The sequence below is a fragment of the Coccinella septempunctata genome, chromosome X (genome assembly GCF_907165205.1).
Source record: "Coccinella septempunctata chromosome X, icCocSept1.1, whole genome shotgun sequence".
NCBI lineage: Eukaryota > Metazoa > Arthropoda > Insecta > Coleoptera > Coccinellidae > Coccinella > Coccinella septempunctata.
In genome coordinates, this window is record NC_058198.1 from 11999953 (window position 1) to 12024008 (window position 24056).

The 24056-nt window shown below is 36.7% G+C and overlaps 1 protein-coding gene across 3 annotated transcripts in view; it reads right to left on the reverse strand.

The window, feature by feature from the left end:
- LOC123321652 (lachesin) overlaps positions 1–24056 on the reverse strand; it is a 437549-nt gene that overhangs the window by 189248 nt on the left and 224245 nt on the right. For all 3 annotated transcript variants that reach the window (XM_044909375.1, XM_044909374.1, XM_044909373.1), the window contains exon 2: positions 15502–15608. In XM_044909375.1, coding sequence (XP_044765310.1) covers positions 15502–15608 — 107 coding nt within the window. The remainder of the gene's footprint in view (positions 1–15501; positions 15609–24056) is intronic.

Genomic DNA, 24056 nt, shown 5'->3' on the forward strand with positions numbered 1-24056 from the left:
CTAAATTTTGACCATTGACTTGAAGTGAATGTTGTGAATACTTGTTGAAAATTCATAATTTAATTTGACTCAATCCTAGGAGAGATTTGCCTTTTCATCAATAAACCATCATGATAGTGAAACATATGTATTGATAAAATCGTCTTCTCAGTGAAAGTCATCTAATTCGGTTTGAAAAGTTTTGATAGACTATCAGAAAAGTACAGGGTGAGTCTTTGACTCGTACAAATATTTGAACAGTAGATTCTTGAGGTTAAAAGAAACACTTTTTTCCTATGCCTTTTTTTTCGATTTGGTCGTAATAAGAAGATATAGCAATTTTAAGTTTTTCAAGTCAAAGTACCCAATTTTTCGAATTTCTCGGATTATTTTTATTTTTAAGCAACAAATTATACGAAAACGGCGAAAAAATATGAAGAATACTTTTATTATACAAAACGTTCACATATTCATTAGATAGCGTCCAACTTAGTTTGAAGAGTTGGCTTCTTTGAATTTTTGGTATTTTTATGGTACGAAATGGTCATAATGAGAAAACTGGAAGACGTGGGTAATATCTGGTGTTCGAAAAAGATTCCTCAAACAAATGAAAAACTATATTCCGAAATTCATTTCGCCGTTTGTGAGATGAAACTAAAAATAACATTTTTTAGGGTTTTTATACAGCCTGTATCTTTTAAATCGAGCCGATTCGGAAAAAATGGTAGAGGAAAAAAGTGTTCTTTTCGATCTCATGAATCTACTGTTAGATAATTCGTACGAATCAAAGACTCACCCTGTATATTCGGAGTTTGAACTGATATTATTTTTTTTGAGTTCGTAGATAAAAGTTGGTTTAGTTGATGATCATCGATATTTTATTAAACCCCGCCAACCAAAATAGTCCCAAAGTTCCTCGAAAAGTTTTTTACGTCAGAAAGAACAATAGGAGAAGCTTAAATAATTGGAGGCATGTGGGTGGACAAATATCTTTTCAATATTTAGTTGTTCGACAAAAACCAGAGACTTGTGAGTTGACGAAATGTGAGAAAAAAATCATCAATCATCTTTTCCACAACGCATTTATGATTGATCGATGTTAATATTTCCTTATTTTGAAGAAGTTAATATTGAAACTTTATTTCTAAGCTGTTTTCAAAGTTTCTTTAGTTTCCCACAAAAATTGATATTTGTAGGTAAACCATTGATTATTGAATGTGGTTGAATATGTGGTCGAACACATTTTGACGTCGGGTTTCTCATATCACAGGAGAATTTTTCAAATATTGCAAGCAAATTTTGTTGAAGGCAGAAATTCAGTTTTTTTCGAAAATAATTGATTGAGCTGAACCACAATATAGAGTGGGGTTTTTACGATGGTGATTGAAATTTTTCATGATTTATTTTCCGTTCTATTTTTCCATACATCCTGTATCACAGACAAAAATTGTACCTGTCCTTCTAATGAATTCAGCCAAATATGATCCATTCCTATAAAAGGGTCAGGAGAATAATTTTCTTTATTCAGTAAAATATATGATAAATTTCTAATTTTCATTTTTATCACATCTGTTTTTACCATCCAATCTATCATATGATCACTACGTATGCCTCTACTCCTTATATTGTTCCAATTCCATTAATTCTAATAGCCGTGATGTTCCTTCTATATGTATAAATATTTTTCTGCATATACAGACAATACCACGTTATACAGGTTTTTAGTTGTGTTTTTCAAATATCTCTTCTTGGAAGAAATGAAATTTCTGGTAATACTCCGAGCGATGGTAGTTTGTTAGTTCGATTTACATAGATCGTAACATTCGTTGATTTCATTATCTGCGGATATTGTGCATCTGAATTAATTTGTTTATTATCTCTCCTGTTCAGTTCTGTCTCAATTAGTGAAGATCTCGAATTATTTTGGATTCTGAAAACTGTTCCTACATTAAACCGATCAAATATTCTGATTTTTTTCAAGTCCAAGAATATAAGGAGTTGCATTCGAAAAAATAGATTGTTGTTCGTGATGATTGCTTTGCGGTTATTTTTCTGCCTATTAAAAGTTTTCCTGCCTGAATTTTTTATTGCTTCATCTATAAGTTTTCTCCGATAGTTATGTAATTTGTTTAAATTTTTTTATGAAATCAATTCCTTTTTTTAATTTCAAGAGTGAATAAAATTAGATTAGCTCTATCAAAATATGTTTCATTAAAATCTATCTTCACACTTAATTCATGATTCGCAAAGAAATTTAGATACATACAGAGTGGGCCATCCATAACTTTCCAACCCGAATTTTGAGCTTTGGGATGGAATAACGGAAAAACGCTCAGAGTGGTCAAATTTTGTTGAAAAGAGGACAAATAAGGATGTTCAAATGAGTTTGATATCACTACCCCTCTAGCCGCAACCCCTAACAGCTCTCATTTTTGAATAGGGAAAATGGGTAGAGCAGCACCTTCTTGAAAAGGCAATTCAATTTCCTGCATGAGTCTATTTGTTATTCCATCCCAAAGCTCAAAATTCGGGATGAAAAGTTATGGATGGCCACCCTGTATGTTTTTGTAATTTTTCTGATAGTTCCGATGATGTCTTTTCAAACATATTACGGAAACATTGTTCTAAAATGACTACATTTTAAAATTAATGGATCCATGATTTCATAAAAAGGTAGACCACGTATTAGGGGTATGTCATTTGAAAAATGGACCCTTTGACATTTCAAAACTCTTTTACAATTCAATAAAAAAAAATACACTTTCCTCGAACATATTATCGCTGGTTAAAACTATTATAACCATAATTTGTCAGAAAGGCACAGAATTTGATATGAAAATTTGTTATTCTCGTTTGGTAAATTAGTATGGTATCGTGTTTTTCGACTTTCGGACCAACCTATGAAGTCAAGAATAATTCAGCTTATGCGATAATTATAGTCGATTCCGCCAAAGTTTGAATCATTTTCCTAGCCCAATATTTCATCGAGTTATCGACCGATCGAGCACTGTTGACTCACCCTGTAGACTCCGAAACGTCACATTCATTTATGATATTTCAATATTATTTGTTGAGAAATATTGGCTCAAGAAACTGTTTATAAAAAAAAATTCAATAACTACTTGAGCAGAAGGATTTCTTACAAAAAATTCTTATTGTTATTGTGTTTCAGATATTCGGGGAGAAAACCCATAAAAATATTCACCAGGAATTACACCTCCCAAATTATTCTTTAATCAATATCTTGGATTTCCGCTCGAAATGATAATCCTTCTTGCAAGGACGAAATCAATAGGTAAAGTTCGACAATCATATGGAGCGTAATATCCTTCCTCAAATTTCAATCGCGAAAAGTCGAGCACCATTGAAAAATCCATTTTCATTATTTGCATCGCTCCTTTCATAACAACTCCAAAGGAAAGATATTGTACAACAGCCCCCATTGTAAAGCAATCTGTTGTGGCGCGAATATTCCGTTGCCCTCAGGAAAAGCTGTTAACCTCTACTATGAGGTTGCACCACTCTGATTGTGCAGCCCAACCGCGAGCTTATTTCTCCCGGATTTGAAACAGACGCAAACGATGAATACTTCTTGAAATTAGGTTACTAAAGTTAGATTGATATAAATCTGGGAGTTCAGGAAGATCTTCTTTTCTATTAAGATCCACAATTCGCCTCGAAATTTAATATTGCGCCGTGAGTCATGATGTACCTCAAAGAATATAGCTTGACATTTGAAAGCATATATTGTAATTTCACTTTATAAGCGAAGACGAGAATGTATGTAGAAGGGAGGTAAGGTTAATATGCCTCAGTAGTGAATAACGGCATTCAGGCCGATGTATAAGTACTGTTTTTAATAGCTGGAAAGGCATCTCTACACACCCATGAAAGCACAGACACGACGCGAGCTGTGCCACGGTCATGAATAACAAATTTAATGAGGGAGGATGGTGTTGTGTGATAATTGGTTGTATTGGAGATTTGCGACCTGCACGGAATTTTGGCGTTTTTATTATTTTCCACACACTTCATTAAACACGCAATCTCGGCCGATTCGGAGGACCCTAGTCCTTTTCAACGCTGCTGATCCTTGGCTGTTTTTGTTCAATTTCTACTTTCGTAACGCGTGAAAAGATTAACTGGTGAAATTAATTCATGAAATTTTAGTCCAGTAAATTTTTTTGTTATCGATTGAAATTTATTCTGGGAGGATTCTGCATTTCCTGAAACTTTTTAGGGTTTTCACTCCCAGTCTCTGAAACAAAGTCAATTAAAAAATGAAATAAATGATTTGCTCCTGCTTAAATTCTTGCACTAATTTATCAGGAGCAAATCAGATGGAAAAATTGTTGCCTGGCAATGAACGAAAAATGGAACTTTAAAATGATCAAACTTCATTACGTTTCGGAGTCTATATCAGACTCCTTCATCAGACGAATTCGTAAAAAATCTTTTCAGTTTGTCAATGGACCTTTGTCAACACACGGAGACGTTGATTCCTTTAATTTTGAAATGACCGGATGCCATTTTGTTCATCAGTAAATTAATCCAAATACGATCTATTCCTATTTAATAATTGACCAAATTATTATCTGGATCCAACAAAATACACGTCGACACACTGAAAATCTAGAATTCTGAAGATTTTTTACGAATTCGTCTGATGGAGGAGTCTGATGTGGACAAAACGTTACGAAGTTTTACCAAAAAATAACATTTTTTGTTCATTGTCAGGCGAAGCTTTTTTCCATCTGATTTGCTCCTGACCAATTAGTGTAAGAATTTACGCAGGAGCAAATCGATTATTTGAATTTTTCAATTGATTTTATTTCATAGGCTGGGAGTAAGTACCGTAAAGAATTTTAGAAGATTTTTCGTCCACTTGACACGATTGATTTCTATATATAGTTCTATATCAGGTATTACCTGAAACTTTTTAGGGTTTTCACTCCCAATCTCTGAAACAAAATCAATTAAAAAATGAAATAAATGATTTGCTCCTGCGTAAGTTCTCGCACTAATTTGTCAGGAGCAAATCAACTAGAAAAAATTGTTGCCTGAAAATAAAGAACTGAAATTAAAATTTTATATTGTAACGTTTCGGAGTCTATATCAGACTTCTTAATCAGACGAAAATCAATTGTCGAAAACCTTCTGAATTGTATCTTTTGTTTGACATTAATTGTCAATACATAGAAACAGAGACTGCATAGAAACGTTGATTCATTTAATTTTGAAATTACCGGATGGCAGTTCCTTCTTCAGCAAATTAATCCAAATATGATCTATTCCTACCGAACAATTTGCCAAATTATTATCTTGATCCAATAAAATACACGTAGACTCTTTAATCTTTCGTTTATAATGGTCTGGCAACAATTTTTTCTAGTTGATTTGCTCCTGATATATTAGTGCAAGAATTTACGCAGGAGCAAATCGTTTATTTCATTTTTCAATTGATTTTGTTTCAGAGATTTGGAGTGAAAGCCCTAAAAAGTTTCAGGAAATTTTTTTGTCTCAGTCCTGATATTTATCTTCAAAGAATGTTTTAGGATGATATGGATAGATAACTATTCAATTGAATTTTTGACGAGCATGGGGATATCAGTGTCGAGTATCGAAGGGTAAACACACACGTATTCATTTCAGCTGGATAGTGTGGCACTCTTGGCTAGAAATATTTTTTTCCGAAATATGACAAAAACATTGAATAATTTCTGTCTTTGATACGATGGGTACCGCAGATACCTAATTAACGGGAAAACCTGTTCAGTTTCAACTCTTATTGTGTTTGAGTCTCAACCATTGAGCTAGTAATCAATAATTTTAGAAAAATTAAATTTCTTCATAATTATGTGATACCAATTCAGATGAAATTTCACTTGCTTAAATTCTATCTCGACTGTTATTCGATATCACTATTTCATGGGAAAATTAGTCTAAAAGACATATGATTACTCTTGAAGAAACCAAGAAAACAACAATTTTGGGGAAAAACAATGATTTCAAATATTGAATTGAAATACGTTGATTGTTTAAATCAATGTTCAAAGTAGAGATTATTGAATTTGTATTTTTTTTTGTGTAGCAGGGGGAAAATCTACGAACCACCCTCTCCTGAGGGGGAACAAGTGTGGGGTTTCTCACTCTCCTGAGCTCGAGACCCACTAAAAACCCTTAACTGCTTCTTGAATTTTGGTTCCGGGCATTTGCCTATAAACCGTTCATCTCTTAGTCGGTTTTCTTCTCGCACACTATGCTGGGATTTATGTGTTTATCCTCTATTGGATTAACACTTTATTTAATTTTTCAATAAGTTTCTGTTGTTATTTTAATCTCTTTTTGATTGATCTCTTGGCCTCCTTCGGTAAATTCGCATTCTCCTTTTGTCTTCCTCTGGGTCGTAGTCCACTACTCCCTGAGTTCTTGATTCGAATGGTTTTTCGCTGTTTCGAATAATTTCTCTGCTTTTCTGTTCATGAATTCCGTTATGGTTTCCCATTTTAGGTCCCTATAAATTTGTCTATTCCTGACAAACCAAGGTGCATCTATTGCACATCATAGCAGCTTGTTTTCAGAGGCCTGAATTCTTTTGATAGGGCTCTTTGCCGCGAAACCCCAGGCAATTGATCCATAAATCAGTTGAGGCCTAGCAACGGCTTTGATTATCTTCAATTTTGTCTCTTTCGACATGTGGCTTCTTCTTCCTATCAGAGGATAGAGTCTATTCATCGCTGCTTTCGTTTTGTCGATTGCTTGTTTGATATGACTTTTCCAAGTAAGTCCTTTGTCAAGCGTTATTCCTAAATATTTGGCTTCATTTGCCCTCTTGATATGTACAAGTCGATTTCTTCGTCGTCAACTTCCAGTTTCGTTGTGGGTCGCAGTCTTCTCTTCTGTAGTAATATTGCTTGGCTCTTTTGTACATTGAGCTTGATTTTGCACTTTATGCACCAGTTATTTGTTTCGTCAATCGTCTCTTGTAGAACTCGTTCTATTACTTCTGGGTTGCGATGTCGAGTTGCTATGCCTGTGTCCATGTTAGCATGGAATGAGTTTTAAATGATTTTACAGCGATTTTCTCGAAGATTACATACTTTTAAAAAACGATTGAATACGATATCCCTCACACTTGTGGAGCAGTATATATTTCAATATAGATGGAAGGTGAAAAACATAGAGAAGAAATAGAAGTAGCCCCAGGACAGTCAGTACAGACCGGTTATATAAAGGGTAAATATTTCACCTCAACTCTTTTCAAGACATATTAATGCTTCTGTACAAGAACTCACCACTTGTATTTCAGTCGTATCTTAGCTAAACACAGCGTGAAGCCCAGTCCTAGTTTACAGCTCAATGGGATTTGAATTTTTAGAAATATAGGAAAAATATTATTTTCTCTTGGAGCCAAGCAGCATCGTGCGAGTGAAGTACTTGGATTGGTGACCGTTTCGGTTATGAACATCCTCAAGCTAGCAAAAGCTCGTGGCCTCGCGCTTCTCTCATTTTTCCCACTTAATTTCGAGTGAAATGCCATTCGGGCATGTCGTAATCGGTTCCAGTCCATTTTAGGGGTCGCCACACAAACTCCTATATAGTTGAAAATAGGTAAACTTATTAATGATGTATGCAATACGCAAAGTTATTGGATATTACGCTGTCGATGTTGAATGTTCCATGCGGGGAACCTGGGGTAAGTACGGATGGAGGTCATAATAGATTTAGGCTAGTTAGGTACCGATCCAATTATCCACAAAGTAGCAGATTTCATTGATAGTCGTAAATTAATATCTGGAGCCTCGATGAGAATTTCCCTTCAAAGTACCCTGAATGGAAAGTTTTCACGAAATTAAGCGTCACCTAGAACCCTCTCAGTAATTAAAATCTGACTTACGAGCTTCTTTCTTGATATTGCCAGTGCTTACGTATATAAGCACCATGAGGAAATATTCGATAATAATTATCTGGCTTAATCATAAATTGAGGATCTGCTCAGATGGAAGGAACAAGATGGAAGACGGCCAATTTCAGCTTGCACATTTATGGCGTGAATTTGTCTTCTTATGTTCTGGAAATTAATTTTTGATTAATTGAACTACAACTTCGGCGACACGTGTATTTGAAATTTCTACAGCTTTTAATCTTTCCTCCACTGATATACTGTGAAAGAATAACTGCTTGTGGGGCTTTAAGTCTATAATTCTACCATTTCCTTGCTACAAAAAAGAAGACTCAGATTTTCGCAGATCAATGATTTCAAAATTTTTATGCATTCAACAAATTTATATCAACGTTTCGCCCAAAATATAAAGATTGAGAGTGTTTTACATCGAGAGAAACATGACATTGGAAAGCACTGACGTAAACTCAAGAGCATTTGCGTGCTATATTCTATATTCTAATTCATGAATAGAGCAGTCAGCCATACAAATTTTGAACTCATACATAGTTCACTGGCTCCAAGCAAAAATATATTTTCAATTTTTCGTATACAGTGTGGTCCACCGAAAACTTTTCGGCTTTGAAAGAAGAATGTGAAAAATCGCTCGGACCCAGCAATTTCTAATTCGACGGGGATCAACTTTTCTTTTCTTTACATCCCCGTAACTGCAACCCCTAACGGGGAGCATCTTCAGGTGGGTGAAGTGAACTGAAATATTTGGTACCGAAACAAGAATATATAAAAAACGCAACTATTCAAAATAAACTCAGTAATGGGGAGTCCTTAGGGTCAATCTGCTCGATGAATGGCAATAACTTCAGTAAGATTAATTTTTGAAAGAGGAATATTTACTTATCTATGAATCATATTATACGTATACGTATAGGTTCATGCTTCTTTCTTGTCTTGAAGGACACGCTGCCAGCTGATGTCTTTCCATGGGAGAACTGATTACTGATTGCTGGGTGTGTTGGACGGATAAATTAAACCTGCCACTACAACCAAGCGGTCTATTGTAGCACACAGGCAAGCTCGTATAGCTAGATCTCTCCCTCCAGTCCCATCCTGCCCAAAAAGGAGATGATGTCGGACTGGGAGTGATTCTTGAGTTCCTCTAGGATCATCTTCGGAGAACCAAATACTCCATGTCTGACCCTGTCCGCCGCCAGGCAGTCACAGAGGATATGCTCAATCGTTTCGTCCTCCTCTAAGCAGAGTCTGCAGAGGAAGTCATTGACGATGCTAAGCTTTTTAAGATGGGCTCTGAGTCTACAATGTCCTGTGAAAGCCGCTATTATAGATCTCAGATTTGTATGGGCTGGGAGGCACTGAAATAGCCCTATGCGAGTGACGCAGTCCAGGACGGTTGCGCCAGTACTCCAGGACCTTTTGCCTTATCCAGCTGTTGTTCCGTTCCCTTATGAAGGAATTGGAAATTCCTATACTAGGTTCCGTGCCAATAAGGGCTGATGTTGCGCCTTCTCTGGCTAGAGCATCCGATACATCGTTGCCTCTGAAGCCAGAGTATCCAAGTACCCAAATCAGTTGCAGTCTGTTTAAACTTCCCAATTTGGAGAGTTTAGATCTGCATTCAAATACCTGTGCCGAGTTGCATTTGTCTGCTGCGAGAGATTTAATCGCAGCTTGACTATCCGTTAGGATTATTATTGACCTACCCGCCCAGCCAATGTTAAGCAAATGGTTGGCGCATAGATCAATGGCGAAGATTTCTGCCTGAAATGCTGTCGCCGACTTTCCCAGACTGGCACTGAGTTCAGTCAGCGGTCTACGACTGTAGACTCCGGCTCCAGATCCCTGACTGGTTCTGGAGGCATCAGTAAACCAGCAAGGTCCTGGTAGATAGAATTCCTTGTGACGGAGCCATTCGTCTCTGCTTGGAATCAGAGAACTGAAGGTTCCATCCGTGCTGGTTCTTGTGATTATCTGATAAGTTCTCATGCCCATCACCTCGTCTGTCTCCAGTTGGACTGAAAGACGATTGGGCACGAAAATGAGTTTGTCAGGCTCATTTACGGTAGGGTGGTGGAGCCTGTGGGTTGCTAGTCTTGCCTCTCCCTGGACAAACATTTGAAGGGGAGGGAGGTCTAATAGCATCTCCATGGACGCAGTTGGAGTAGAGAGGAATGCCCCCGAAATCATGAGGCATGCCGTTCTCTGGAGTTTCGCGTTCTGTGCAGGACCACCAGGCGATACAGCAGGTGATCAATGGTCTGATCACCGTGACGTACAGCCGGCGGAGCTGCTTCGGCGCTATCCCCGAAGTCTTTCCACAAATCCCTTGGCAGGCCCATAGGGAGTGCCTGGCTTTGTGGATGACTCTTTCCACATGGGAGTTCCAGTGAAGCTTCCTATCCAGAGTAATGCCTAGATATTTGGCTTCCTCTACGAGTGGAATAGTCTTACCGTAGAGGATTGGAGGAAAAATTTGGAACTTTCTTCTCCTGGTAAAGGGAACAATCAAGGTTTTGCAGGGATTCACACCTAACTGCTTCCCATCACACTAACCCTGAACTACTGTTAGTGTTTCTTGAAGAGCAGCTGAGATGATTACATCGTCATTGCCCTTCAGTAAAACAACTTGTAAGCCTGAACAGATACGTCAAGTGAGCTGATGATTGTAATTAGATCGGAGTATCATCTTCAGAAATTCACAGTCTGAATAAACAGACTTTGATAGTGTTATTTTCCTCCGAATGTACCATCATGAGGAAAAAATAATAAATGGTCGTGGGGTACCAACGTGTCGATTTTATGTTCGTGTTTCGATAAGATTTCAGAGAAGAATACTGCTTAGTAATCCCTGAAACTGCTCGAGATTTCATTTGGAATCATTGAAAATACTGAGCTTTCGGCAGACTGCTCGGACAACTGAGTGAGCACTGCAGCAATGCTTTTACAGTACAGCACAGATTTTCCGGGAAGTTTTACTTCTTTCTTCGTGTTTGACTCCAAAGATACACTATTCAAAATGACGAAATTCGATCATTGCGAACGCAACTTATTCATCCAATACTGAAGGTAAGGTTGTGTGTACCCAAGTGAAATTTATTTTTTTATTGTGCCATATGGAGAATATCGAAATGACAGAACATTTCAGTTGATTTATACTGATTTGTTTCGAGCGAAATTTTTGGTCTGCTGTCTTCTAGCGGAATTGGAGGACTAGGAAACTGAACGACGACAAGATAACAATCAGCGAATTTACAGTCTGACATTTCTCACGATCTAATGGAAGTGAGGCCAACATCACAGCGCTGGTTCAAAATTGTCCATATAAGCAATATCAGGAACATTTCGGTTGATTTATTTTTCTGCTCGCTTCGGAGCCTGAAAATGTGGAATGGGGTTGCTTACATAATTTCTAAATACAAAACTTTGAACGTTTCCTCACTCATTATTCATGTTTATTCGCAAAACTAGCAGTTAAAATACCATTATAGCCGCTTATATTCACTTAAGAAGCCTATTATAGTTTCGTTGCTGTCGTACGGTTTGCATCAGCTACAAATCTATATTTGTGCATGAATGCTGAGCATACACACTATGTTTCAGTAGAACAACATGAAATCTCATCAGAATTGATCATAGCTATCCAGATTATAACCAAATTGATCATTCTAAGATTTTTTTGGAACATTAAAAATGTTCAACCTTCTTCAAAATCTCTTCTCATCCCGAATATTTCAATATTGAACGATCGTAGTTGAAAATTAAATCCATCAGTTTCTCTAGGATCCTCTCGAATTTATTTTTTATTATTCATTTTGCTAGTTGAAATTTTTTGTTGATTAACCTCTGAACACTTGTTTGGATATGGGTATTGAGTTTCCTGTTTGCATGTATTTTTTTCTAGAAAATAAATGAATGAATGTGTTCATTCTATAGATATTTATGCGCAGGATTATTATTAAGGTTACCTTTCTGTTAATTCCATAATGGTCTGAAGCCTATCTTATATAAAAATATTTGCTTCTGGAGGAAAATGTTCCTGTACATTGTACAGTAATCGTACATCACTACCTTGCGCGCGGTGGCTGGTTAACAAGAAAGAGCGTGTCTTCTGATGATTGCTCATTCTGCGCATGGGTAGAAAAGATGTGGAGGTAATCCGCATGGGCGATACTCATAAGAGTCATAAGTATGAAGTATGATTATGGTATGTTTATTTTCTTGATAACTGGTGTATTCACCTGCTATTTTATTCTGTCCTTTTTTCTCTGTATCCTATCCTTCAGATATCTGTAGATACTTCGAGTGGAAAAGTACTGATTATTCAGGGATGCATGGTGCGCCGTTTTAGGCTCACTTACACCTACCTGTATACTCGGAAACCTTCTGATGCACAATTGACCAAATTCGCAATTCAATATCCACACCTGTCTTCACATCAAACATATCGTATATCGGGACCACATGGGTGCAAGCGGTCTGAAACCAGCCGATTTAATCAATCCACATTGTAATAAACTACATAACCTAAATCCCGCTATGCAAAACGTGGTGTGACTATTCGTGTTTCGTGCTGTGACTGCGTTGTGTGAACAAACAAAATCTTTATGAATGAATTTTTAGAATAATTTTTTTAACCGAGCTGTTCTATTATTAAATTTCGTTTTAGTTAAGTGTTAGGGGAGACTAGGGAGCATTGATACATGGGGAGGCTTGATACAGGCTTATATCCGCGATCTGTAGCCGTTTTCAAAAGTATTATACTAGTGAACACTATTCTTTGGCAGAGGGCATTGCGTGACGTTAATCTGTAAGGCTAACAGTAGTTTGTTTGTGAAATATTCAACGAAGAGTGTTTCGAGGTGAGAAGTTTTTACTCAAGTTTCCTAAGGGTTTTATGATCATGCATTGATTCTTCGGCATAAACAAACATTTCACTGGGAAATATGCATAAAACTACTCAATTTACAGTTTTATTCGCTTTTCAAAATATATGGGTATAAGATGAAAACATAAATCACTTTAAAAATTGCTTTCAGGGAGGTTTGAGACATTTGTCCTGGGGAGGCCTGATACATGTATCATCTTCAAAAAATATTCCGTAGCTAGTTGGATAGGCCTACATGAAGGCGTCTTCACCATCCAACATATCCAAGGGATTTTTAAAAACCGTACAATCCCCATGTATTTGACGAGGCCGACTTTTCTTGTGTGGAAGTGACTAACTGACAATTTCCTGATTTTTCTACACCTATGGGACCAAAGCAAGCCAGTATCATTGCTGACCTACCTACTGAACTGAATAATCCTCTCGATTACTCTCTCAAGCCTCCCCACACATCGTATCAATCCTCCCATATGTGGGGAGGCTTGAGACAGTTTGCCTGTTTTTGTGTTCAACGTTCTGTACAGAATAAAATGTTTATGTTTTGCGACTTCTATATTTATTTTGTTGAACGATTAATTGAAGAATTATATAATATAAGAAAAGTCCTGCTTCTTCATATAATTCAGTTTCCAGAATAAAAATTCCAAAAAACGTATCAACCCTCCCCAGTCTCCCCTACTTGACGTTGATTAATTAACGTGCAGTAAAAGGTGAGTAATTATATAACCTATTGAAATAATGACTACATCATGATCACTTCTTGGCCCTCTTATCCTCCCCATTTTTGCACCTTTGTAACGTTCAACTTTCAACATACCTCATATGAATTTAGGTGATAAGTAACATTCACAACATTCAAAATCAAACTTGGAATTGATTTGAATCATCGAGAGAACTCCAAATTATTATTTTAGATACTGTGCTGGAAAAAATCACCTTCTACTGTTGTTAGATTTTTCATGACACTCAATTTATTACTATCAATACAGCTCTGATTTTTTCTTCTTCAGCTGGACCATGCCGTTCCTGAAGTGGAATGAAGATTTATAACAAGATATATGTTCTTTATTTTATATGTTTGGATTTGTATGAAACATATTAATCTTGAATAAAAAGATATCAGTAATTCATATTGTTGTTCAATTTCCCTTTTGAGGATGAGAGCAGAATGCGAAATATATGTAGGTAAGAGTAAAGAGTAAACACAGGGTACAAATGAGGCGTTTAGAGCTGAAGAGGCCCAAGCTACATTTTTTCTGAAATTGAGTTTACGAGTATATAAAATTTTGATTCATTTTCAGGCAGTTCTGACTGTTAATTCAATTTCAGAAAAATTGTAGCTTGGGTCACTTTTCCTCGGAACGCCTCGAATATAGAGTGCAAATTGATTGCCACGATGGTAATTATCAAATTGAACATGAATATAACTTCAATAGAGGATACACTTTGGTAGTTTATTCTGTCAAAATAATCGTTCCAAAAACCTCCAAAATGAGAAGTCGCAAAGTTGCTGTCTAGGGTGCTTTTTTTACACCTACTATGTGATGTACTGGGTAATTACCCGCGATATGCGATGTTGCGGACATTAAGCACTCTCCAGTAAGTACTGGTGGCCTTTTTTTAAATCAACATTGTGAAGTCGCATTTCCACAGTGGTAATTCCCAACAACTTCCCTGTGACAGAAACTGGTTGACTGGGTACCCATGATGTCCCAAACAAAGTCTATGGGCGAAAGATTGGGGCATCTGAGCGACCATGGCAAAAGATTCACATGGGTCATTTCAAAAAGTTTAAACTAACTCTGGCAACATGAGGTCGAGCATTATCTTGATGAAATATTGGATTCTCAAGCCGGTGAAGGTAAGGGAGAACATATGGCTCCACCATTTCTTGAAGGTAACGCAGCGCTGTCATGTTACCTCGAATAAAGACAAAAGGTGACCTACTCCCATGTGCAATAGAACCTCATACCATAACGCATACTGTCCGGTGTATATGACGTTCAACATCAAAACGAGGTTCACGTCTTTCTCCTCTACGTCGTCTTACCCTTCTTCGGCCACCTGTGCATCCAAGGAGAATCGAGATTCGAGACCTAATGCCATTCCACATTCCAATGTTGTCGTTCTCTGCACCACTGTAATCGTTGCCGTCCATGCTTAACCGTAAGAGGTAACACAAGATGGGGTCGATAATGCTGCAGTCCAAAAGACCTTATACGGCGGTAAACCGTTCGAATAGTTACAGTATGGCCTTGTTCTCCTAACCACTCATTAACCAAAGATCGAGTTGTCGCAAATCGGTCTCTAATGGCCATAAGTCTTAGACGCCGATCTTGGACTTCATTTGTGCCACTTCGACGTCCGGTGCCTACTCTTCTTCGATTTTGCGCATTATCAAACAACGCTTGACAACATCTCCTAATAGTAGTTGGATTTCTGTTCGTACGGTTAGCGATTTCTCGAAATGACAACCCCGCCTCCCTTAAACCAATAATTCGACCTCTTTCAAATTCACTTAGCTGGCGATAAATTCATTCACTCCTTGCTATACTATCTATGTTTCACCACAAAAAATTTTAACTTTAAACAGCTCTTTCTGGGTGTTGCAGTTTTTTTGTTAGTTAGTATATTATATATTATGCTTGATCGAATAACAGAAATATTTACAACACTTGAAAAGTTCCTGGAATTGTGATCGCGAAATCTTTACACTCACCTTATATGTTCCGAGATTCTCTACAACACAAGGTAAACTAGCATCTCTTCCTAAAGCTACTGTTACGTTTGGTATGGGCTCAGCAAACCTAGGGTCATCAGTCATCGCTGCAAAAAAAAGAAAAATATCAGTTTTCTATTTTTCATTGACGAGAAAACATTGATATTTATCCACCTCAGGAGCTGTTTCATTGGGACCAGTACCGAACGAGTGGTTGGTTCATTTACGTCATATCTCACAGATACAAATGACTTCAATACAAAGACTTATGGTTCTCACGTGGTGAATTAAATAAAAACGGAGTTCACAGAACTGCAAAAAATTTTATAGATTTATTGAATCAAATGTTCCGTCTTTATAGATTCTCTTCTACGTTTCACCGTAACCAGCTTGTATCGCATTGATAACTAAAAATCTGTTGCTTACATTCAAAAGAATATATCGTTTTTATTTGTACTTAACGAGTTTCAAACCCGTGACCTGAGAGTAATATATAAAATATTTATTTCTGCCTACAAAAATAGCTGAGACCACACAGTGAAACTTCTATTGTTAAAAATGATGTGGAGACTGGCTCACTTTGAAGCATTGCTTACAAATATAAGTTTGGTTTGATCATATTTTGAAATTATTTTCCTTCTAATACTAATCGAGCTCATCTTCAATTCTCATATGCAGGGTGAGTCTTTGACTCGTACAGATATTTTAAAAGTAGATTTTTGAGGTCAAAAGAAACATTTTTTCCTTTACCATATTACCATTTTTCCGAATAGGCTCGGATTAAAAGATAAAGGCTGCTGAAAAACCATAAGAAAATGTTATAACGGTTTTATCGAATGAAATGAATTTCGGAATATAGTTTTCCATTTATTCGCTACATCTTTTTCAAACACAAGATATCACCCGCATCTTTCAGTTTTCTCATCATGATCATTACGTACCATAAACATACCAAAAATTGAAAGAACCCTACTCTTGAAACTAAATTGGACGCTTCGTAATGAATATTTCAAAGTTTTGAAAAATAAAACGATTCTTTATAAACTGATTTAATTAAGATGCATACCACTTGCAGATATAAATATCATCAAGTGTTCTTTATATTTTCTCGAATAATCCGCCATTTTCGAGTAATTTGATGTTTAAAATTGAAAAGTATCTGTGAATTTGAAAACTTGGGTTCTTTGGCTGAATACAACTCTTTTCAAAATATCCACAGATGTAGTGTCACAGATTTAGCTACTTATACTGGTTGTTATTCTGTTTTTTTCCAGGGGTGGAACATCTCATTATGAAAACTTTAAATGGCTATATCTTTTCATCAGGACCGAATCCGAAAAAATTGTATGTGAAAAAGGTGTTTATTTTTACCTCAAGAATCTACTGTTAAAATATTTGTACGAGTCAAAGACTGTATAATTGGACACATTTAGCGATAAGTGATAACTTCAACATTGATGCGGATAGTTTTAAGAAATAAGTTCTATGGGCGGAAAACACAGATCCCACGGAATTTGTGAAAAGTTTGTGAGAGGTATAATGATAACATGAAAAACAACAATAATATATAAATATTCAGGGTGCTTCCCTGCGATGGTTTATTAGCCTTTTCTGCAGAACTAATCATAAGTGTGTGCTGAAAATTTGCGTGTTGGAGTTTCCGACAATGAACTCTCTCTCTATAATATTTTCAAAACTTTACGACTTTCGCTTATATCGGAAACAGCCTACAACATTCTTATTTGAAATGACACACCCAGTATATCTTTCCATCGTAAGAAGGCTGATTAGTTATTGGGATTCGAATGAAAAAAAGGTAAAAAATCCTTTTTGAATATTTCTTCTGGACAGGACTTTTTCAAAAATCCCTACTATTTTAAATTTCTTCATTATGTAGTATTACAACAATGCTTTCTGTTTGGATCGAAAATGTGCACGGTAGTTATGAGAACTATGAGAAGATTTTCAAATTTCAACCTATATTTTTCATTGTTTCTGCTGATTCTACGAAAAAAAGAGGTGTGGTTTCCAGAATTAACCTAAAACGAGAACTTTCAGAGTGATCAAGGAAAAACTTGAAATAGCGGAAAACAGCCATTTCAAACTGATTGATTAGTCCGTGTCTTCCGGAAACTGAAATTCGATGTTCCGTTGAATAATTTTGACAGTTTATGAATTGTTGATGAAATCTCAACAATCGAAACCATTCATTTTTCACCCAAGTTATAGCATACTGTTGAAATAAAATCAGTTATCTAACGATACAAAGATATACTGGACGTAGGCTGTTTCCGGCATAACCGGAAGTTGCAGAAGTCCGAAAATATTTTAGGGAGACAGTCCACTTTCGAAAACGCTAACATGCAAATGTTCAGCAAAAAATTATGATTAGTTTTACAGGCTATCACGGTGAGTCACCCTGTAAATATATACATTCACACGTTATTTCCACATTTGGTTGATTCAACGTGCCAGCTCTATGATTCCCAGATATGTTGAACCTTGTGATGTACCAATTTAAGATGATGGAGGGAGTACGATTCAATTGGCGTTTTTAACTACCGTTATGAGCAGAACTGAGAACTGAATTTCCAGAGGCGCGGTTGTTAAAAGAATAGGAATATCTCAGATTTACTGCCTTTGTCAAGCTTCAAGCCTCTGATTGGTTCACAGCAGGTTCTCCTGTCTCATCAGCCCCTTTCACATTAAGAGATATCGAAAACTGCCATACTGTATCGGATATTCCGACAATCGAGTCGTTTCTATCTGAATAACAGTAGATTTGAACTGAACTGGAAGGAGAATACCCCATAACCAGATGTATGGAAGCTGGAGTGCCTCAACTGTCACTAGGTACTTCGGACACAACTGTTAGCTTCATATATATTCACGACATAGACAAAAAATCCAAAACCTATGCTGATAAAAATTGGAGTTTGGTATGCATTAGTCAAAGGCAAATTGTGGGATCTATTTTCTTGTATGGAACGAACTCTAAGGACAGAATGTTAAGAAAGAGAAATCAGCGTGCCTTCTTATAGCTAGATTGAAATTTGATGAATTGCTCAATATCAATTTCCAACAGCAATAGAAATCTCAGCAAGTCTAAGGAAGGTGTTTCAGGCTTGGGTCATTAGCACTAACACCCAATATGAATTTTTTCCATAATCGTGTTATCTCACACTATGTGATTTTTTCCTAAGGCCTCCTTTGAAGATTTTCCTTTTTTATTTCCTAAATAAGAATCATTGATAAAAATTCATCAAATTAACAATGATTGACCATGTGCAGTGAAAATTTTACTGCAAGTCAATTATTCATCCACGTAAATTGTTGTACGCAGGAAACATCCCTTGCCTATTAAGGAGAAATTATGATCTTTATAGGTCCATTCAATGATTCTCAATTGCTACTCTTCCAATATATTTAGAAATGCAGAGGTTTTATTAATTTCCATTTGTGAACCGAGTGACTGTCAAATTGTTGTTTGGAAAGTCAAAGTTTTATGAAACCTGCTGTGAGTGTTTTGTTCATTCATTAATCTTCTTCTTTTTCTTATGTTAGGCCTTAGGCCTGTTCTTGACGATCTTTAGAGTCTAATGGTCAGTTCTGCAGAAGTAACTGCGATGTAGACTGCCAGCTGTCTCGCCATCTCTTGAAGGGACGTCCTGGTGGTCTCTTGTCTGGTGGCTTCAAATCCCTCGCTATTCGGGCTAATCTTTGAGGGTCCATTCTGCTCACATGCTGGTTCCACTCCCTTCTTCTCTGTCTTCCCCATCGCACAACATCCTGGACTTTACAGAGTTCCCTTATCTGACTATTGGGTATTCTGTCAAGTAGTGTTTTTCCTGCAATTGAACTCAACGCTTTCATCTCTGTTGTCCGCAAAATCCTCTTGGTTTCCGCTCTTGTCTCGATAGAATACGTCATGATAGGCCTAACACATGCTTTATATATTCATTAATCAATTTGTATATTGTGTCTCAAAGAGACCATATCATAAGGAAATCACAAAAAAGCACCAAGAAACTATACTGACATACAGGTCTTGTAAATCTCTATAAGGTTTTTTTTGAAGTGTGGTTCTGAAAATTCTATAAATAATACCTACACATGTGAGTAACTGAAATGTGTTGGCTATGATAGTATATTGAATATTGGTTCATATTGATTTCTGATATATGTATATGTATTTCACAAATTCAACTAAGTTTATTAATTCAAAACAACCTATTGCACAGAAATAACACCTTCGACGTATAGCAGATCACCATATACTTTAGTGTCCTAGTCAAAGCTTCATTTATTGCCCATAATTTGAATTTTTGTGAATTTTTTATAAATTGTAAATAGAAATATAACATATCCAACAGCGTTTTTCATTGATATCAATTGACTCCAAACAATGTTGAGATGAAAACTAACATCGTGATCACAAAACAGAACCACACTTCTGTTCTGTTAGAATCAAGAACCTAAATCTATAAAGGAGACCTCATCTTACGGAGGGGTCACACGATTTTGTGCTACGCCACTGTTTGTACCTAACTTCGAATTTCGATGAAGTTCTAGCAACTCCGTATTTTCTTTCAAAAACATTCGCCGTTCGAGTTGTTGAGGGACCATTCGGAATCCATTCCTAATCAAGGAACCGACAACAAAGGACTCCGAACTAATGAAGAAATGATACCAAAATATTTGAATTACCAATAACTGAATACATTCGACGGAAAGACTAATGAATTTTCATGAGACGCGCACCGCCCAGAACTCTTTAGGTAAACGGCTCGTTCCTCCATCGTCAGCCCTCGAACGGGGAGATTTTCCGATTTTTCTTCCCGAATACTTCGGAGGTTTCCGAGAGCGGGTCGGATTCCACGTGAATTTGCGATGCGCCATTCCGTCGATTCTGTTTATACTCGCGTGATCGCAAACACCGAAGCCAGGTGCAATTGTTGCAGGAATCCTGGGGATCGCGGGTTTCTTATTCAGCCACCTCGGTGTTTCTACGTTCGGAAGGAGGATATGTGGAGGGAGTCTGAGAAAACATCTGTTGTTCGATATCTAAATATACAAATCGGAAAAAGGTTCTGATAGAATAATTCAACAGCGAAATCCTGCAAGGAGAGGAGGATGCAAAATTTCAATATTGTAGACAAAGATCACTTGAAGCTTCCACGTGCCAACACGAGAATATCGCCACTTTACTTCAGCGCCAGGTGTCTTACATTTCGGTGGGTTGAAGGAACAAAGCTTTTTGATGATTTTTCGTATGATTGAACAAATCTGGACAATAATGGCGTTTTCATTTTAACACATCCGTCTACGGGTATCAGCCAGAACTACTTCATATGGAAGGGCCAATCGGACTATTAGCTAGTTCAATACCGGCGATTGAAATGCTAAAAATGAGTTTTGAATAAACACTTCCTCAAGAAATTAACCTCTTCAATAATTTTCAATGCTAGGTTTAGTAGGAATGCCAGACAATTCCCAAAAGATCGTTGAGTAGTAGTAGTAACAGTCGTTTATTGCAAATATAATCATATAAGCAATTGGCCATCGACCTGAGGTCCTTCAGCCTGTGATGAAAAGTGAAAACTACGATTTTCTTCTCATATTCCTCAATATAAATTTGAGAAGAATCAATATACTAAAATTAATAAATCGCTGATTATTTAAAGAATATCCAGAAGGCACAAAGGTTTACAAATCATATTCATTCAAAAAATAAGTCGTCTATAATTCCAAAGGAAATTAGGGAGAAGATACGAATATCGAAGAAAAACAAACAATCGTTGATACATTCGCAGACTGTTTCAGTAGGATTTTGTGCAGATCAGAATGTGATTGTCTGCATAAGAATTGTCCTCCAACAGATTTTCTAAATTCATTCATTCATTGCTGTATCCCGTTACCGGGAATAAATCTACAAAAAGAAGAAGAAAAAAAATTGCGAACAGACTTGTAATTTCTTAGGGCTAGTTACGACTGTGTGCCCTCCTGTGACTGAAGAGACCCAACCGTGACCTGCAGATCCTTCCACACACAGGGCATGGATAGTCACCAACCAGATCTGGCCGCCGCTGTTTCCTTCTCGATTCTCCATTATAACTGTGTACCAAAGACCTCCACTGTGACCTGTCTGACGCTAGTTGTTCCCAGTTATGATTGGCATTAACTGATTTTAGGGATTGATGTAGTGTATCCTTAAACCGCTTATACCGGCCACACTAAGCAACGATATGCCCCTGTAATTGTTGCAATTCGACGTATCGCCTTTGTTCTTATAGAGGTTGACGCTTCAGTTATTTTCTAAATAAATCTCACAGAAACACAAGTGATGATGAGATTCTTTGCCATCAATAAGCTTGAGAATGATTCTACATCAGGGTTTGATGGAATTCCAGCCTCTTTATAAAGATTTGTGCTGAGGAATATGAGAAGCCCATCCTAATAATTTTCAATATTCCTGTTGCAAATGGATGTTGAGCCAATGTTTGTGAAAGACTTTAGTGCATCCTGTTTTCAAGTCTGGTAATAAAAATTATTTTAAGAAGTGTCCGTGAAGTTAGCACCCACTTTTTCGAAAATGAAAAAAATTTTGTTTGCATTCGTTAGTAACTATTTGTAACACCAAAATTTTCGTTTGTACCTCAAAAGTACTAGTAGAAAAACACCGCATTTCGCTGGGTGCTAACTTCACGGGCACCCACTGTCGATTTTTCGAAAATTAATGTACAGTTGGAAGGTTCATCGTTAGTAACTATTTGTAACACAAAAATTTTTGTTTGTAACCTAACCTATAACGGGAAAATGACACCCTCACAATGCGAAGTTAGCACCCACATTTTCGAAAATGAAGGTAAGTTTTTTTGCATTCGTTCGTAACTCGTTAGTTACTATTTGTAACACAAAATTTTCGTTTGTAACCTTACCTTTGATGGAAAAATGACACCCCCGAAATGCGAAGGTAGCACCCACTTTTTCGAGAATGAAGATAATTTTTTTCGCATTCGTTCGTAACTCGTTAGTAACTATTTGTAACACAAAAATTTTCGTTTATACCTCAAAGATAGTGCTAGAAAAACACCGCATTCCGCTGGGTGTTGACTTCACTGATCGATTTTTCGCGAATGAATAGTACAGTTGGAAAGTAGTCAGTAACTATTTGCAACACAAATTTTTTTTCTTGTAACCTAATTTGTAATGGCAAAATGACACCCTCAAAATGCGAAGCCATTAATCACATTTTTGGAAAATCTCCCCCTCTCTACCCCCTTTTAAATGAAATGCATAATTCAAAATAAAAATTGAGGTGTTTGATAATTTTTCTATGCCAATTGGTTACTCTGTCGAATTTTATTAGTTGTCTCAAGTTGTTTCAGTGCTTTGACCTGCAAGTCAACAGAACAAGAATATTTAATTTCTTTCAGAAAATACTTTTTTTGAAATCATCAAATTGCATAGGCAGTTATAATTTCTTCGAACTATATTCAAAAGGTTGATTTTTGAACATAATAAACCAAAGTAATGACATTTCGCGTTCTCTACTCTCCTTCCCTTTCCTTTGGCCATACTGTATGAGGCGATAAATCACTGCCAGCAGCTATAGATGCCGCGGATGGAAACAGTCTCACATTTATATCAGTAAATCTGTGAAATTCCAACTTAACGTAACATTAAACTATCGAAACGTAAGTTTCAGGAGGGTTCATCAATTCTTCGTGAAATTGGCAGTGTGCTAAGGGATTTCGCGAAGTTTGCTGCACTTGCTGCTTGAGTGTGAGAAGGGTTTCACCAAGTTAGTGCAGTTCGCGAGTGGCAGATGCTAAAATGTGACAATGTTCACAAAGGTTGAACCCACATCGCCATCTGAAGTTGTATGTACCGTTATCGACCAATAGAAGAGAACTCAAGGATTCATTTTGTCGGGGACGTTTGGGATTGAACAGAATGAATTTGAATATTTCATTATTTTGCGTGTGTTTCAGAGGCCTTCCTTTACAATTTCCACTTCAATATTCATACACTGTCCCTTTCTTTATCCCTCCTTCTTTCTTCTGTAGGAATAAACTGGACTGAATGGTATCTGGGAAACGTAAACACATGCCTTACTTGAAAAGTATGAAGATATTTTCACAATTATTTCTTTTACGCGACTTCTTGTCAGGTTCGTTGTAATAATTTATTTTGAATATTGATAATAATTTATTTTGAATATTGAATGACACAATCTTCGTTTTATCTACTGATTTTGCATGAAATATAGAAGAATACGAATTATATATTTTTTAAACAGCAATCAATCATTTCGTATTCACAAAAAATAATTTCCCAACATATATTGTATCTACCGCTTGTCAAAAGTTGGGCAAAAGAAGATTCACCACTTGGAAGACCTAACCTAAGCTGACCAGATTTTCCCCAGTTCAAAGACGGACGGACCTGGTGAATGTGTACATATTTATACATACAATACAGGGCCAGTCTTTGTATCGTAAAAATATTTTAACAGTAGATTCTTGCGGTAAAAAGAAACACTTTTTCCTGTA